The sequence below is a fragment of the Electrophorus electricus genome, chromosome 2, assembly GCF_041902795.1.
Source record: "Electrophorus electricus isolate QZ-2024a chromosome 2, ASM4190279v1, whole genome shotgun sequence".
NCBI classification, from domain to species: Eukaryota; Metazoa; Chordata; class Actinopteri; order Gymnotiformes; family Gymnotidae; genus Electrophorus; species Electrophorus electricus.
Window position 1 is genome coordinate 26,841,232 of NC_137498.1, and position 16,814 is coordinate 26,858,045.

The window sequence follows — 16,814 nt, forward strand, 5'->3', positions numbered from 1 at the left end:
AGGTGGTAATTAGATTCTCCACAGCCTATTTCGATCTACAATCAAGGGTAGCTTATAATAAAGGTGGCACAAGTTGTCCTTTATCAGCACTCACTGTGGAGTGAGAAAAGATGAAAGCCTACAAAGCTTGTTAAAAACTAAATAGTCCCATTGTGTAGCATCGTTTGCTTTACCTAAGAGTAAGCAATACCAGGTTAATTGCATACAAATAATGTCTTTAACCGAAACGTCGGTTTCCGGACAACATGTCAAAGTTGGCGATGTTACAGTCTATATGTTTGGAAAAATAACACTTTTTACTCATTCTTTGATTCGGAATAAACCTCAGAGGGCGACAGGCTTTGTTGCGCACCCTATTGAAAGCGCTTTTTGTTGATTGGCTTTTAGAAGTGAAGAGGCGTGGTCTACTCCAAAAGCATTTCCACAAAACAGAAAGGCGTCAACAAATTTCATTCACTACGAGAGTTTTGAAGTAATTTGGACCTGAGAGTCCATCTTGTCAACATTTTGCCAAAGCGCTTATTTATGCGGATCGCGTAAAATTGTTTAATTGTATGCTATCTGAGACTAAGGTGCACGGCTACACGCCATAACTTCTTGCATCTTATATGTTACTTTATTTTTTTTCATCTTAGCTTTTTTCTTTGGACTCACGAAGATCCTGCAATGGATTTGCTGTGGCGCTCCTGTATTGTAGCGACTGTTTGCGTTTGGCTGACGTCTGGCGAGAGACACAGTGTTTTCTGGAACAGCACTAACCCAAAGTAAGTCATGCTTGTTTTTTTCGTTCTTTCTTAAACGGAATTCCACTAGAGCTGAAGCAAAATATACATGCGCTCTCATTTTAACTCTAATGAAGACAAGAACACTACTGTGTACTACAGTTCTAATCAAATAGATAGCTGTAGCCCTAGATGCTACAGGTATATTTAATGGGTTTGCCGACAGTGAAAATAAAGAAGACTTGTAGCGTATTTTAAGTGATTGCGTGTAACATATTTGCCTTTGAGATGCTAGAGAGTTTTGAAGTAGACTATGTTTGCGAGCGCGGTTTGCGTCGTGTGCGCACCCGTTCTTGCATTATCCTGTTGACCGGTGACCAACGGAAAACTGTAAAGTTTGGGTCATTAAGCCTACATTAAATCTGAATGTACATTATCATCGTTCAGTAAGTATGAGTAAATAATTTGTTTACTTTCTTTTGCGCGTGCAGAAAGGAAACTTTTACATCCCCGTCTTGTTTCATGGCTGTCTAGCCTGCAATGCCAGTAAGGGTTGTGCGCTTTGATAGTACAATCTTAACTTTGCGATAATGTTACAGTTTATAATTAGTCCTTTAGTAAGACCCTTTCTGATTCCACCTGTGTGCGACACTAATATGCGTTACCTTATTAATAAGCTTTCTTTATTCAGAGCTGGTTATTTTTGGTAGATGTGATTCGAGACACGGCTGGCGTCCCTTTCTAACATAAGATTAATTGAGATATCAGACATTACAGAGTGTGGGCCAACTCTTTACGTAACGAGAACAAAATTTTCTCGAAGTTTGGTTAGCAGTTGTCCTTTTCCGGTCAGGTACGATTACGCGCTAATCCCGAACTTTCAAACCACGTCTCCTCGAGAAGCACGAACCGAGACCTGGCCACCTCTCTTAGATGATAAGGTGATTAAGAAGGTATCCGCTACTGGGGATGTAGAGTTAAGGTAACCCGACTCTTATGCCCAATGGAAGTGCTGAGCCAGAAGAAAATGGGCTTTTCGGCTTGGAGGAATCGGAGATAATGTGACAAGGTCAAGAAGGCATTTGTGAACGAACCCCAGACATACAGATGTGCCACTTTATCAATGAGAACGCGAAAGAATGTTATCGGTCCATGGAAATTTATACTCTCTCTCTCGCTCTCTGTTGGAGATCCTCACACAGCACCTATTCTTCTAAGAAGGTTACATGCAATGAAATGCGAGGGAACAAGCTTGCCCTGAAAGATGTAGCAGTTATATAAGAGCCAGGCAGCAGTATTCGTTTCAAGAAAGAAAAGTTCAGTAGCTGCACTTATTGTTTTTGTCACTACACATCATTCTACTTTCTCTCTCTCTCTCTCTCTCTCTCTCTCTCTCTCTCTCTCTCTCTCTCTCTCTCTCTCTCTCTCGGTAGGATGCATTTTCTCAGTAGGATTCATCTCTTCTCATTACCTTATCATATCGTCTCTGTTTTACTCTGTTTTGGTCACTGTAGAGTATCTCACCCTTTCATCATTTTTTCCCTTTGTTCTATGACAAAATCCATAAAACGGAATGACCAAAGTGGGGACTAATGCGGACATAAAAACTGTATATTTCTACTTGTCTACAGTATATGTTATCAAGTTCATGTGTGTGTTTTATTTGTGGATTTTTTGAGAAAGTGAAGTCTGAAGTATACACTCGGAGTGTGTGGGTGTCAGGCCAGCTTGACTCCAAGGTCATCAGTGTCTGGGGGCAGAGAACAACTGTTTCAGCAAGGTGTTATTCTGTTTTTGACAGCTCATGTGAGTGTGTGAGGGTGGTTGCATTTCCTGTTACATATAGTAGAGCCCATGGATATTTTTGTGCGTGCTAGTATTGCACTTGCCCCTTCTTGCAGGTACTATTAGTAAGGTATCTTATTAATATCTGTTATATCTGTTAGTGCTCTACTTGGCATCTTAGCCTGTGCAGTGTGCAGCTTTTGTCTTTGTTTGAAGCTGATCAACTGCAGAGTTGTTGTTATTGTTGTTTTTGTTGTAGTTTTTGTTGTTATTGTTGTCTTTGTTGTTGTTGCTGCTGTGGTGATTATTTTTCAGGGTTGGGGGGGTCTGATTGTCTGACAACTTGAAATGTATTTCAACATGTATTTTCTGATTCATTGACTCACTTATTCATACATTAACCTAACGTCCTTAGGCTCACTCTCTCAGATCATTCACCCTGATCTCTCTCTTTCTCGCTCTCTCTCTGACTACTGAGCCCACATTGTGTTGAAACAGCCATGAACTCAAAATCCACTCCCTTTTTCTCTCTCCCAATTTTTATTTTTGTGCAACCTTTCTACAAGACAATTACATCTTTTGTTCTTTCATTCTTTTTTCTTTTTCACTATCTTTTCTATTTCTCACCTTTTCTCCTTGTACTTTTTCTTTAGCTCTCTCTCTCTCCCTCTCTTTCTCTCTCTCTCTCTCCTTCTCTTTCTCACTCACCTGTCTTCTCCTCTTCTTCAGCACCTTCAGCTCGTTCCTGGCTGCCTGCCATAGTACCGCTTGGTTTACTGGCACAAAGTTCACTCTTTCTTCTGCTCCTTTAACTCTTTCCCTCCATGTTTCTTTTTTCCTCCTCTACCTCTCTCTTCCTGCCCACAGCTCCTTCTGCTATTCAGCATCTCGTCACCCCATTTTGTTACTGCTTTCACCCCCAAGAGAAGCTCTTTGTGGGGATTAATTTGGTCCCTAAAGGCACTTGCTACAGCATTTTGACCAAGGCAGTGCATTCATTGCACTGATTCTCGTGTGTGTTTCTGTGTGTGTGTTTCTGTGTGTGTGTGTGCGTGTGTGTGTGTGTGTTTGTGGTGTCGTGTCCCCACCCCCCACCCCCCACCCCTTGTGGTGCTAGACAACTAAGTTCTTTTTTGTAATGCGTTTCACCCAAATTAGCTCCTGTTGCTCCTGTTGCAGGGTACATAGTGAGCAAAGCCAGGTTTAGTGTGAATGATTGCAGGACATAGTTCATAAGAAAGATGAAGCACTATTCACGGTATCTGCCCATCTTCTCTCTCTCACTGTCTCTCTCTCTCTCTCTCTCTCTCTCTCTCTCTCTCTCTCTCTCTCTCTCAATTCAGTTCAATAAGCTTTACTGGCATGACCATATTCATTTACAGTATTACCAAACCAGTCTTGCAGTAAAACAATGTGAATGAACTTTTGCTATATTATGGAAATCAGCAATAATGTTAATAATTAACATGAAAAAAAAAAACTAATTGGCATGAAAGAATACTTATATCTCTCCCTCTCTTTGGGAGGGAGATGGGGATAGAGTCTAGAACACTGAAAAAGTGCCATTTTGCTTTTGTTTGCTTGTCAGTCTCATTTTCTTCAGTGTGTGTGTGTGTGTGTGTGTGTGTGTGCGTGTAGGAGTGATTAAGTGCCATTCACTCTATGTAATGTGTCACTCTCACTGTCTCTCTGGTGGTCTCTGAATAGGGTCCTACCACCCATCTCTTCTCCTGATTCATTTTGTCTCTCCTCTTCTTTCTCTCCTCTTCTTTCTCCACCTTTCACCCCTACCTTACATGGACCCCCTTTCCTTTTTTACATTTCTTTATAAACCCCTTCTTTTCCTTTTAATTCTGTCTACAAGAAGGGACTAGGAAGAAAGAAGGTGTAGGATTTCTTTCTCTCTGTGTCTGGCTGATTCTCTCTCTCTCGCTCTCTCTCACTCTCATAATCTTTTATCACTCTTGGCAGCCAAACCATTACTCAATATGCACTCTTGCCACCACCCACTCCATTATTTCTTTCTTTCTTTCTTTCTTTCTTTCTTTCTTTCTTTCTTTCTTTCTTTCTTTCTTTCTTTCTTTCTTTCTTTCTTTCTTTCTCTAGTTTTATCCTTCTCATCATCTTTCCATCATCTTCTCTGACATGGTGCCTCACCACACGAAAGTAAACTGAATCTCACCAAAGTCCCTGACACATGACCAACCTGGCCTGTGTTGACTGTGTTCCCCATGCTAACTCTGCTCTCTTTGGGTTGCATATGTTCACATACTGCTATCCCAGCTGGTCTGCTTATCTAGACAGAGATGTAGCAGTGTGGCTTTTTCTTTATACCACTTGTTTAACAAGTTTCTAATATTGATAGAACACTATATAATAGTGGTTTATTGTAATGTATATTGTAGTGTAATAAATTATGATTTTGATGTACTGCAAATGTAAGGCTTCAAATCATATTTGATTGAGGATGTGAGATTGAGGACAAAGGACTGTGTGTGTGTGTGTGTGTGTGTGTGTGTGTGTGTGTGTGTGTGTGTGTGTGTGTGTGCGTGTGCGTGCGCATGTGTGTGTGTGTGAGAGAGAGAGAGAGAGACAGCTAGCAAGAGAGGTCAAAGATTTGCTGTGTAGGAGTGTGGGGAGGGTGAGAGTAGGCAGACTGACTGTGCTCCTGCTGAGTGTCAATTTCCTGGCTAGCTGTTTTCCCGGGAAAATGGTACATCCTGTACGCACTGTAAACAATACCTTTCTCACACACTTGTGGCACGCAAGAACCATGTCTTACACACACAAGCCAGTCCCTTTGCAATTATAAAACTTTCTCACACTTTCTGAATGGCTGGGAAGTTGACTGAGTTTTTCTCAAGTTAAGCACCCACTTTCTCTTGTTCTCCCTCTCAAAGACACACTCCCACACAAATATCAACACGATTTGTTGAGCATGTGTATGTGTGTGTATGTGAGTGCACAAATGTGCAATCCTAAGGGTATGTAACTGTACAGTGATTAGTATTGTGCACTAATTACTTGCAAGATGATATCAAGTGCATGTGTGTGGGCCACAGTTGGGCAGGATGCTCATTGTCATAAATGTGACCCTCACATATGATTTTGGCTCATCCGTCTTCTTAGTTGTTGCGATGCTGTATGGGCATGGTTTGAAGTGGTGGTCAGTTCCTACGAGACCTGCACGCACACATGCCCCTGCACATGCCACTGACTTGGCCCTGATTAGCAGTGACTCCTGCAGGCTGTCCTAGCTCCCATGCTATCTGCACGCCATCCCACAGTTTACCTGAACCTGGTCACATCACTGGCAAGGCCTTGAGTCAACAAAGCCAGTAATGCATATTATATAGTACCAAAACAACAATAAACAATATAATATAATGACACTGCAGGGAACTATGCCATATTTTTGTTTGTTTGTTTCCATGTCCTCTCTCAACCCATGTAAACAGCTCTCTTCTCTCACACTCTCTTTTGCTTCCCTCCCCTTCACTCCTCTTGGTGTCTCAGTGATGTTTTAATTTTCTCATTTGCCTTCTGTTTGATTTTAATTTCAATGAGGACGACCAGGAGGCCATGAGGTGGAGTGGTACCATTCGATGTCGCTGATTGCGTTTGGAGTAGCACATGGGCCCTCGATGCTGACTGTGACCTAGTGTCCTCAATCACAGACACCACCATTTACCATATTAAATAAAAGCTACTTACCATATTTAATAAAGGCATCACATCTCACTTGCCATGACTGGTATATCATGTCATAATCAGACATATAGACCTGCAGTGATTCTATATAAACTGTGTGCATAATATTCAGTATACACTATACTACATAGGTATTAGGTAATAACAACTATATTATGTTTCACTTTTAAATGAGGAACATGCATGGACAATAGTCCAATAAACAGTAGAATAGTATTGGCGGTTAACGGGCGTCCCTCTAGGTCATTGCCACATACATAAATTAAGTCACTTTCTAGCAGAATGGTGATGTGAGCAGCAGCACAGCTGATTCTAGGTCAACTCTAATATACTTTAATTAGCTACATACAAAACTGTTTTGATGAGAGCTTTTGAATACCACGCTAAGAATACTACTAGTTTAACCGCTTGTAATTTATTTCCAGATTTTGTTATGGGTGTTGGTAAGGTTACTGCTATTACTGATAAGGAGAGAAAACAAATCTGGAGAAAAGGCATAACTCGAAAAACAAACAGCGCTTCTACTTTCCACGTTTACCGTGGCCGGATTAGGTAAATTTATTATTCCCACCTGTGGAAATTTGCATGTGTTCGTGCTTCGGAATGAGAAGAATGCTAGCATCCTCATCACAGTGTTTAGTCAGCCGAGGAAACAGTTCAATCAACTGTATCAGGTGTGTAAGGGCTGCAACGGGGCTCTGCAGGGGGGAGTGGATTTCTGTGACCCTAACGATGGCACTGTGTTTAGGAGTGAAACGTGAACCTGATGATTCCTCGAGGAGCAGAAATGGGTGCAAATTGTAAGCTACTCATGAGTGTAGCAAGAATAAAGAAAGAAGATTGGTGAAAAACAGCTGCCTAACTATATTATCTTAAAATGGGAGCTGACAAGGCAACAGCATGGGTACTGCTAGCATGGGCAGAGGCAGATCACCTAAATGGTATGGCTGGCATTCCATTGAGCCGGTTTCTGATTGGTTGAAGGCGAGACGGGTGGTCGGGTGGGGGGCTGGGGGAGGGGCAGGTCTGAATGGGTCGAATCAAGCAGGCTTATTGAGTGGTGAAAGACAGACTGAGAGAGGGAGGGAGTGGAGAGAGGACAGAGACGGATGGATGGATGGAGATGAAAGAGCAGACCAGCCTCATCTGGAGCTCTGAAGAGGTCATGGCACGGTCCACTCTGGCCTATCAATAGCGTCTCTGGCTCTTTATCTCTCCCTCCCTCTTTTTCCATCTTCTTGCTCACAGGCATCCTCACTTTCATACACGTTCAATACCTCAGAGCACTTCAAAGTGCGACAATTGGCTTCAAGTGGTGTTTTTTTTTTTTTTATCGTATATTGACAGGGTGCTCAGAATGGCTGCGTATGAAGCTTCACTTTCATCATACTCCTTTAATCGTCCTGCTAAAGCATGTAGCTCTGTGGCTAGCTCCCTCTTTCTCTTGTTGGTGCCGAGTGCCTTGTGAAACAGCCTATCGACGATTTTTTAAAAACTACTCCAGTGCAGCGCCCTATCAGAGAACAATAGGAGAGGCTGTGCCTCTCTCTCTCTCTCGCTCTCTCTTTGCCTTTGTGCATTAGGTAGGGTCTGGTGCGGATGAATGGAACCGTGCAGGCTCCTGGTATCCCAAGCTGCTTAATCTAGCAGCTCAGAGTACACTGATTTATCCGGCCCAGCAGCATTCCCAACCACTCTCCCGGAACACCAACATTAGCCATTATTAGTACCTTGTTACAAAAGTTCAGTCATTCAGAAGAAATTGGTACCAAATCTCTAAGGCTAATTGAATTTTGATAGCAGTGTTTGGAGAGATGGGAGAAAATGTGAGGCAGTCAAGGTCTCTAGGAATGCGGCAGAGCAGAGATGGACATCACAATAGATTCTGCTAAATGATTGGTAGTGTCTGGTAGTGATTGTGAATCAGATAACATTTCTAGCATACTGTGTGCGTGTGTGTGCGTGCGTATTTTTGCACACGCATGTGTTTTAACCATAAAACAGGTGAATCGTGAATGAATTGTTGCCCACCCATTTTTGTGCACACTGCTCAGCCATGCTCGTATGTGCGTGTGTATGCATGTGTGTGTTAGTCTCTCTGCTGCTGACTCAGAACATTTCCTCTACCCCTCCACCCTGAGCCCTCCCTTCCCCCAGAACCTCCACATTCCACATGAGAGAGAGAGAGAGAGAGAGAGAGAGAGAGAGAGAGAGAGAGAGAGAGAGAGAGAGAGAGAGAGTGAGCATAAAGGGTAGGGGTAAAGAGCAAAGCCGGGTGCAAAGATTAAAAGAAAAGAGATTAGCAACACAGAAGCCATGGATTCCAGTAAAAAAAATCCTATTTGATGAAACTTCTAAACAGAAACATTTTGACCATATCTTTCCCCATTAACTTGTGTATGACATAAATCTGTACCCATTTTCCTCAAAAATCCTTTCCTAGTTTTACTAAACGATTTAAGGCTGTCTAGAGGCTCGTGATAGCTTCCTCTCAGTAAACTGGGGAGAAAGGTAAATAGAGTTAGAAAATAGAGATCAAGAGTATGAGTTAGCAATTGTTGATATGTTTGGGGTTTTTTTTTTTCCCCAGGGCATAGAGAAAAGGAGAGCACAAACCTTAGACAATTCTTGAGCATTGGAGGGTGTTAGTCACATTCAGAGATTAGTCGTGTGTGTGAGAGAGAGGGAGAGAGAGAGAGAGAGAGAGAGAGAGAGAGAGAGAGAGAGAGAGAGAGAGAGAGAGAGAGAGAGAGAGAGACTGACTAAAGGGTGGAGCCATTAAAAGCCAGAAAGTGAAAGGGTTCACTGTATGACTAAGCCCATTGATGAAGTAACTGTAAGAATCCAAGTGACACTTGCTAGCTCAGAGAGTTGGAAGAGCGACTGACCCCTTGCATGGAGATCAACCCCATCCCCCTGTCTCCCTCTCTCCCCTCTGACTCCTAGCCCTCAGGGGGCAGGGTGGAGCAGCATAATTGCCCCCCTCTGGGGCCACTTTAATACTCTTCTTTGTGTTTTAATTGCCCCCCCTCCAATCCTCTTTTGATGAGCACATTGGGCCATACCGCAAACAGCTTTTAATCAGAGCCTTTAATGGTGCCCCTCATGTGTGTGTGTGTGTGTGTGTGTGAGTGTGAGAGAGAGAGGGGGGGGGGAGAGAAGAGAGAGAGAGAGAGAGAGAGAGAGAGAGAGAGAGAGAGAGAGAGAGAGAGAGAGAACTGTTCTCAAGAATCAGCATACTGTGACAAAAAAGTGCAGAGCAGCACTAGGGTGCTACTCTTTGAAATAGTAAAGTCAGCTTAGTGAACTTGCTTGTTAAATGAACAGCCTTATTATACTGCAGTTTGTTTCATCTCTGCTCAGTATTTTCACTGAATGTACCATGCTGACAATATGGGAGACAACCTTTTGGAGTTTTGCTTTCTCACATTTAAGTCGTGTGTATGTGTGTGTGTGTGTGTGTGTGTGTGTGTGTGTGTGTGCATGAGCATGGGTATGTGCATGTGAGTTTATGTTGTCTGCATTGAGGCAAAGCACTAGGCCAATTAAAAGGGCAATATGTGTGGACGGAATTTAGTGAGGTCTGGAGACAGATCGTCTGTCCAGGCGGTCCATAATCAACACAGAGCGCGCACATACACACACAGATACACACAACACACTCTGATCATTAGTCTAGCATGAAACTTGTCACAAAGGCATGCGCACACACACTGGGGAAATAAAGACTAAATGCCACTGAATTTATCAGTTCCACGTGGAAGCAGCTGAAATTTGTGTGTTTGTGTGTGTGTCTGGGTGGAGCGCACACGCACATGCACTCATGTCGGTTTTACTTTAGCACTTGCTGTAAATATTTTATCATCTCCTACTTCATTATTCTACTTGCAAAACATGATCCAGAATTTTCTCTTACTGGTTATAAGGAAGACCCACTCAATCCTGTTACCCATGACATGGAGAAACACACTCTGAGACTCTAAGAGTTTTTATGAGAATGGAAAGCAGCACAACATTTTTCAAGTGCAGCTTGGAGAGCCATTAAGTTCTTAGTATCTGGCATCTGATCTCAGACCAGGTCTATATTTGTAGAATACTGAGATTATAGCATTCTGGGTAACTTAATGTAGGAGAGGGCTGATCCAGAGTCAGTGATGTTTCGGTACAAACGGGACAGAAGTGCAGCACAGGAGAGGGCAGATCGACATTGATGAGTCACTAGAGGGAGCAGGCCAGCTGGCAGCTATCACTGGGGCTGTTGATGGATAGTGGGATGAAAAGACAGATGTATGGATGAATAAGGATTGCAGAGCTACCTCAAGATGAAAGAGAAAGTTGGGAGGGGTATAGTTTTTAAATCTATGGTCAGTATTTGCTGAAAGTACTTTGGTTGTCCTTGTACTTAGGAGTTTAATATTGCACCAGTAACCAGTAGGTTAATAATACAACCTAGAACAGCTATGCTACAGAAGTTCTTCAGTCAAAATTCAAATGTGAATAAAATTATAATACTGGAAGTGGTTGAAACCAAATAGCCAGCAGTTAGCAGGGTGACGTGTGATATCGCAGGAGCTGGAGGCTCATTAGCTGCTATACGGTGCTTGTGGTGTTCCATTCACGGTCGCTAGTGGTTGATGAGTAACAGTGACTGCGAGGTCGGCTCCACCCAACGTATGAGATGAGCGCCGTGGTGCTAGACAAGGAAACAAACGGGACCTTTGCTATGATGTGTAAACATCACACCAGAGTTGGAGGTCTGCCAAGACAAGATGCGTTGGAGAGGTTACAGAGGGCTACGTTAATGATCCCCACACACACACACACACACGGTATTCTTACAGTTGCTGTGTTTTTGTTTTGTGGTTGGGCCTTTAATAACAGGAACATGGAAGCACACACACACATACATCCTTTCTTTCTTTCTCTCTCTCTCTCTCTCTCTCTCTCTCTCTCTCTCTACGCAGAGCTGGGGGGCTCATGGGGCTAGGGAGGCTGGCAGAGGTGTGGAACAAGCATGGAGAGAATGGTCAAGGAGAGGAGAGGCAGAGAGCTAGGCTGCTCCCTCCCTCTGTATTGTTACACGAAGGGCTAGTGTGAGCCAGCTGGGGTGTGTGTCCACGTGTGTGTGTGTGTGTGTGTGTGTGTGTGTGTGTTATGTTGTCTGCATTGAGTCTAAGCCCTGGGCCAATTAAAAGGGCAATATATGTAGAGGGAATTTAGTAAGGAGTGTGTGAGCGGGTCTGGAAATAAGCAGAGTGTCAGTTGGTAAAAGCAAAACAGATTCATTTCTTCATTTATTTGCACAGCCACAGTGTAGGTATATATTCATGCTTTTCCTTTGATAGTCCTTGAAAATCCTTCATTCTTTCTTGAATTCAGCTTGAAAATGCACACACATTGTGCGTTCAGGGGGCAGACGTATCTCAGTAGAGGAAGCCGCAGATGTCGGTAGTCATCGCCAGGCCTGGCATCCTAACAGCATTCTAATATCTTGAAGCAAACAACACCCTGTCCTGTGGGGTGTAAGATCAATGACTACACAATTATACATGTATACTCGCACACACATTACCTCCAACCATGCATTGTAAAACACTGATCCACGGATCAGTTTTAGCCATGAATATTCCCCACTTGCTGTCTGTGTATTCGCATGTTCATCTCTTCAGTCTTTCTCCTTGGAAGAGTTTGACCTTTCTCGTCCATCTGGCTTGAGTCTGCTCTCCAGCCCACGCTGATTTCCCACTGCTCCCCGAGCACACATTCTCAATCGATGACAGGGGCGATTGAAAACGTGCTTGCATCGCGTTCACCATTCCGGCTACATTGCCCACAGATGCGGGAGACATAGTTCGCAGGTATGACCGCCACGGCCATCGTTTTGGTCAGGGCCGCGGGTGACGCATAAGTGTTCCATCTCCTTGGTCCAGTTGTACAGGATTTACTTATATAAGTCGTTTCTTCTTTACTTTTGTGTGGCATCAAATTAAGTGTCATGGAACTCTCTGCTGCCATTTCACCAAGTTCCACTTCCTCTGGAGGATCCTTACAATGCTAATGGCTCTCCCTTCTCTCTATGGCAGGTTCCAATGGGGCGATTATGCCGTGAAGGTGCGCCTGAACGACTATCTGGACATTGTGTGTCCACACTACCCACTGGGTGAGGTGGCATCACAGGACGCCGAGCGCTACGTGCTCTACATGGTGGAGCGGGGTGACTATGAGGCCTGCCGACCGCAGTCGTACGAGCAGCTGCGCTGGGAGTGCGACCATCCATTCGCGCCTCATGCCCCTGAGAAATTCTCTGAGAAGTTCCAGCGCTTCACACCCTTCACACTGGGCAAGGAGTTCCGCCCGGGCGAGAGCTACTATTACATCTGTGAGTATGGTCATGCGATACGTTAACGGGTGCATGGGACATCAGGGCAGGTTACTGAACAGTGGGGCCAATGGGAGAGTCAGCTCTGTTACCCTGCCGCATGCACTGGAACAGTAATGCACTATGTTGGCCATGCAGTTAGACAGTGCAGGTGACAGTGGCCTGCACTTTGTCCACTGGACATGCATGCTCCTGGTGCTCCAGTGAACATATGAGTCAGCTCAGAGCAACCATGTCTGTAATGAATGGTTTCACCCCATGTGTTTCATGTGAGTCTAAATTCTGGGCTCTTAAACTGGCAATGAAGTCACTACATGTCCTTCTGGCCATCCCTTTAGCTGCACACACCAAGGTAGAACAAAAGTATAGACTGAGAAAATGTGTAAGTAACTAGGGCCCAGTCCTCAGTGAATCCCCCTGCTCTTAGACCCACCTTTTTTCTTGATAATAAAAATGCACCGCTATAAATAGTAGGGATGATTTAGCCTAGTACACTAGGATGAACAATGAAACTATGTAAAACATCTTTATCATTCCACTGGGAATTTAAGATACTCTAGGGCTTCTTGGGAATGAGGCCAAGGAGAAATTGGGGATTAGACCACACAGGACTATAATAGAGGATATGATGGGCAGTTTAGTGGTCCAGATGGCCATGGCCTGAGCCTCTAGCTAGCTAAAGAAACCGGATTAGAGCTAAGGCTTGGCCTCAAATTAATGCCAAGTCTTTTTCCACCTCCACTGACTCTTTTCATGCACCTTTTATTGTTTTCTTCCTCTTTTCTGCCCCCAACAGCTAAGCCTCTACACCACCATGGACAGGAGTGTTTGAAGCTGAGGGTGGATGTGGTGGTCAATGACGGTGAGTATCACTGCTCTGCTGATTAGGGTCTGAACAACAGGCTATTAAAAAAGGTGTTGTGAGGTGGTAATTAGTATTTTTATCTGTCCAGGATCCCAAGAAGCTAGGGTTGGTCCAGGCAGAGGAACTAAGACCGGAGCCGGAGGAGCTCATACGCCCTCCAACAGGTTGCCAGCAGGTACATATTCTAAGATAGCTTGCTTTGGTTTGAAGGCTACCATTTTTTTGCCTTTTACATTTTTTACTTTTATAAGTACTTTTGGGGTAGGTGTAGCTGTAAGGCTTTTGATCTCTCACCATTACAGATGATCCTGTCATAGACCTACCAGAGGTGCAGAAAAGTGTGCGAAGGAACTCTGCAGTCACAACAGCATCATTGCCTGCTCTTACAGCATCACTCTCTGTACTGCTGCTCTTACTGTGAGATCTTTTAAAGGACTACACATCCCAATAGACTCATCTCTAAGACTGTATTGATGCTGGCCTGTGTCAACCAAAACACACAGGAGTTCTCAAAAGCCCAGTGCTGGCCACTAGGGACAGGAACACAAGTGCTCTCCAATGCTGTCTGGTCCAAACTGCAATAGTTCCCTTGATTTGGGGGTGGGATGGAGGGCTTTATAACTCTCTTAACTTTTTACATCTGGGAAAGTAACTGGCAGTATACAGATGAAATTAAGGCAGTATTTTCTTTCTGTCAGGATGCTCCAAAAGGGATGTATAGGGAACTTACTCTGACCTTTCCCATCTTTTGTTTTATATGTAACTTTTCGACAAACCTAAACCATGGGAAAAGTGACCAATCCATACAGGAGCAATGAAACATGAGCCACTGGTGAGATAAACAGAGAAGGCTACAAGTGGTGTGCGAACAAAGGCAACGTTCTAAGGTAACAGGACATGAGTCAGTGAACTCTGGAACCAAAGGGCCACCGAACTTCTCACTAAAGATCAGACCTTATTGTTATTGGCTCGCTTTGTGTTATTGCAGTGGGATCCCTCCATGTAGCAACAGAGAAATGGGGTCCCATCGTCGTAGGGTTGCCTGGACCAAGTGCTGACCTCAGTACTAATTGGAAGGACGGTGCACAGGACACACACTAGTGCTGTAGTTTACCATCGGCACATTCTACCGCAGACAGGCTCAGTTTAGATCAACAGACACAACCTGTTTTACCTTTGTACATGTTTTTTTATTTTTTAAATGTAATAAGTTATGAAATGTGATACAAAGTAAATTACTGTATATAAAGAACAAAAGATTAAAATGTTTACTGAGAGAGAGAGAGCAAGAGAGAGCGCGCATGCCCCTGAGAGTGTGAGTATGGGTAAATGTGTGCATGATCAAGGAAGAGAAGGAGAAAAAGAGAACAGGAAGAAATCATGTTGATACACAGCCAGATACACAGATTCCCAGATTTTGTGCATGTGGGTGTGTGCATGTGTGTGTACATGTTAGTGGGGGATCAGTGGTGGGCAGGCCTGCCAAGTTTGGTCATCTTTTACACTGAAAAACATGCACATGCGTGCACACACACAACCACACACACTCTCACACACACACACACAGCTCCTTTTTTCTTCTGAGCATCTTAAAAAGGACCACATTTCTTTATCATAAAGAATAAAGTTCTAATAATCATTTTGATTTTGTCTCAGGTCTCTCCATCAATTTGACATTCAGATAACCTGCAATGTAAATGGCCAGAATATAATCCAATAGATTTATGAATTAATAGTTCAAGTACAGTACTTTAACATGTATTGGTCAGCCCAGACCTATTATTACACAACACACTTCTCCAATACTAAAAAGGCACTAATCACTCAAACTGACAACACAGCATCCTATGTAGCTGTTGTAGCAAAGCTCTAGAAAGGTTGTTTATATGACTGACATAACTGTCCTTGAGTTGCTCCAATCCTTTTTTTCCCTCATACCTTTATTTTGTATGTGTTATGTAAAATGTATATTATGTATATATAGAGGATTATATAAAAGCGAATAATGTGAAATTCTTTTGTGAAATAAATATTTTTTGGAAAATGACAGGTACTTTCCTTGGTGCTTTTTAACTTCCAAATGTAGACATGACACGCTTACCCTTCACACACATACGCACATATACACACCAGGCCACACATTTATATCTTATCAGTTCTCTCTCGTAACAATGAAAAATGTGAGCAATTCTCACGCTCAGACAGAATCCCTTCAGGTCCCTTGATCACCTCAGATTCAATACTGTTGAAGTTAAAGCATTTATCAGATTTTGGGTTCCCTTTCAGCCATTGGCAGGAAGCTTTAACAATAGCTAACGATCAGAGGTGTCTGGCCTGCATCTGAGCACAGAAATGTGTGTGGGTGTGTTTTTGTGGCTGGGGCTTTTTACCACAGGTGTGAAACTTCTTTTTCTTCATTTCTTCATTCATAAACTCTGGCTATTTAGGCTGTCCTTGGCATGCCATCTTTCAACTCTCACATTCCTTCTGTTCTGTTTGCTCAAACTCTCTAACTAAAGTCTCTGCTTGGCACTGGATGTTTTTTTAGGCCTTGACTCTGGATTTTTTTTTTTTTACTCTATTTACCTATTTTGCTATTTCCTCTTCCTCTACTATACCTCTCTTCCCTTTACATGTGGCTCACTCTCTCCCTCCCACTCCCTCCCTCTCTTACCCCCCATATCTCATTCCTCTCACTTCTTTGCATGTCTTTTCGTTGTTATTTTTCTCTCTATCTCCATCTCTCTCGTCATTGTTCCACCCTTCCTCTTGGTCATCTCCAGAGGCCCCTGCTCTTCTCTTTCTTCTTTTGCTTTTTACGACCATGACAGTAAAAACAGCTGTCACACTGCCGGCTGCTGACTTGCTGCTGTAGCTCCCTCCCCTCCCCCACCCCATGTGTTTTCACAGTGCCCCAAACCCCCAGTCCTCATCCACCATCGTAAATCGCCCGAGCCTTTAACCGCTTGACGCCACAGAAGGGGAATGGGCCAGCTCATAGGTGATGGGGAGCAGTCCATCGGAGAGCCCACTCTCTTAAGTCCTCCACCCCCACTCCCACCACATGAGGAGAGCCTTAGACCTCGGACCAGAAAGGGTGGCAAGAGCAGGAACAGGTATCCTGACGATTCCTGTGTCTGGAGACAAACAGAAAGGAAGAAGATAAAATAATGAGACCAAGAGCAGAGACAGGTGGGGAAAGTGAGGTTGAATAATGTGAGGGTGTTCATCTAGCAAAGTTGGTGCACAGCTCAATTTTGGGGTTTCCCTGCTCAAACACACCTGCTAAACCTGATAATGAGCTGACAAGCTGACTCAGGTGTGTTTAAGAGAAACCACTAAACTGGGTAGA

The 16,814-nt window shown here is 43.6% G+C and overlaps 1 protein-coding gene across 1 annotated transcript; it reads left to right on the forward strand.

Annotated features, from left to right (window-relative positions):
* Nucleotides 1–470: 470 nt before the first annotated feature.
* efna1a (ephrin-A1a) lies at nucleotides 471–15,509 on the forward strand. Its single transcript, XM_027002355.2, has 5 exons — nucleotides 471–764; nucleotides 12,302–12,597; nucleotides 13,394–13,459; nucleotides 13,551–13,637; nucleotides 13,765–15,509. Exons 1-5 carry the CDS (start codon nucleotides 667–669, stop codon nucleotides 13,881–13,883), a joined length of 666 nt encoding a protein of 221 aa, XP_026858156.2. The 5' UTR covers nucleotides 471–666; the 3' UTR covers nucleotides 13,884–15,509.
* Nucleotides 15,510–16,814: the final 1,305 nt, after the last annotated feature.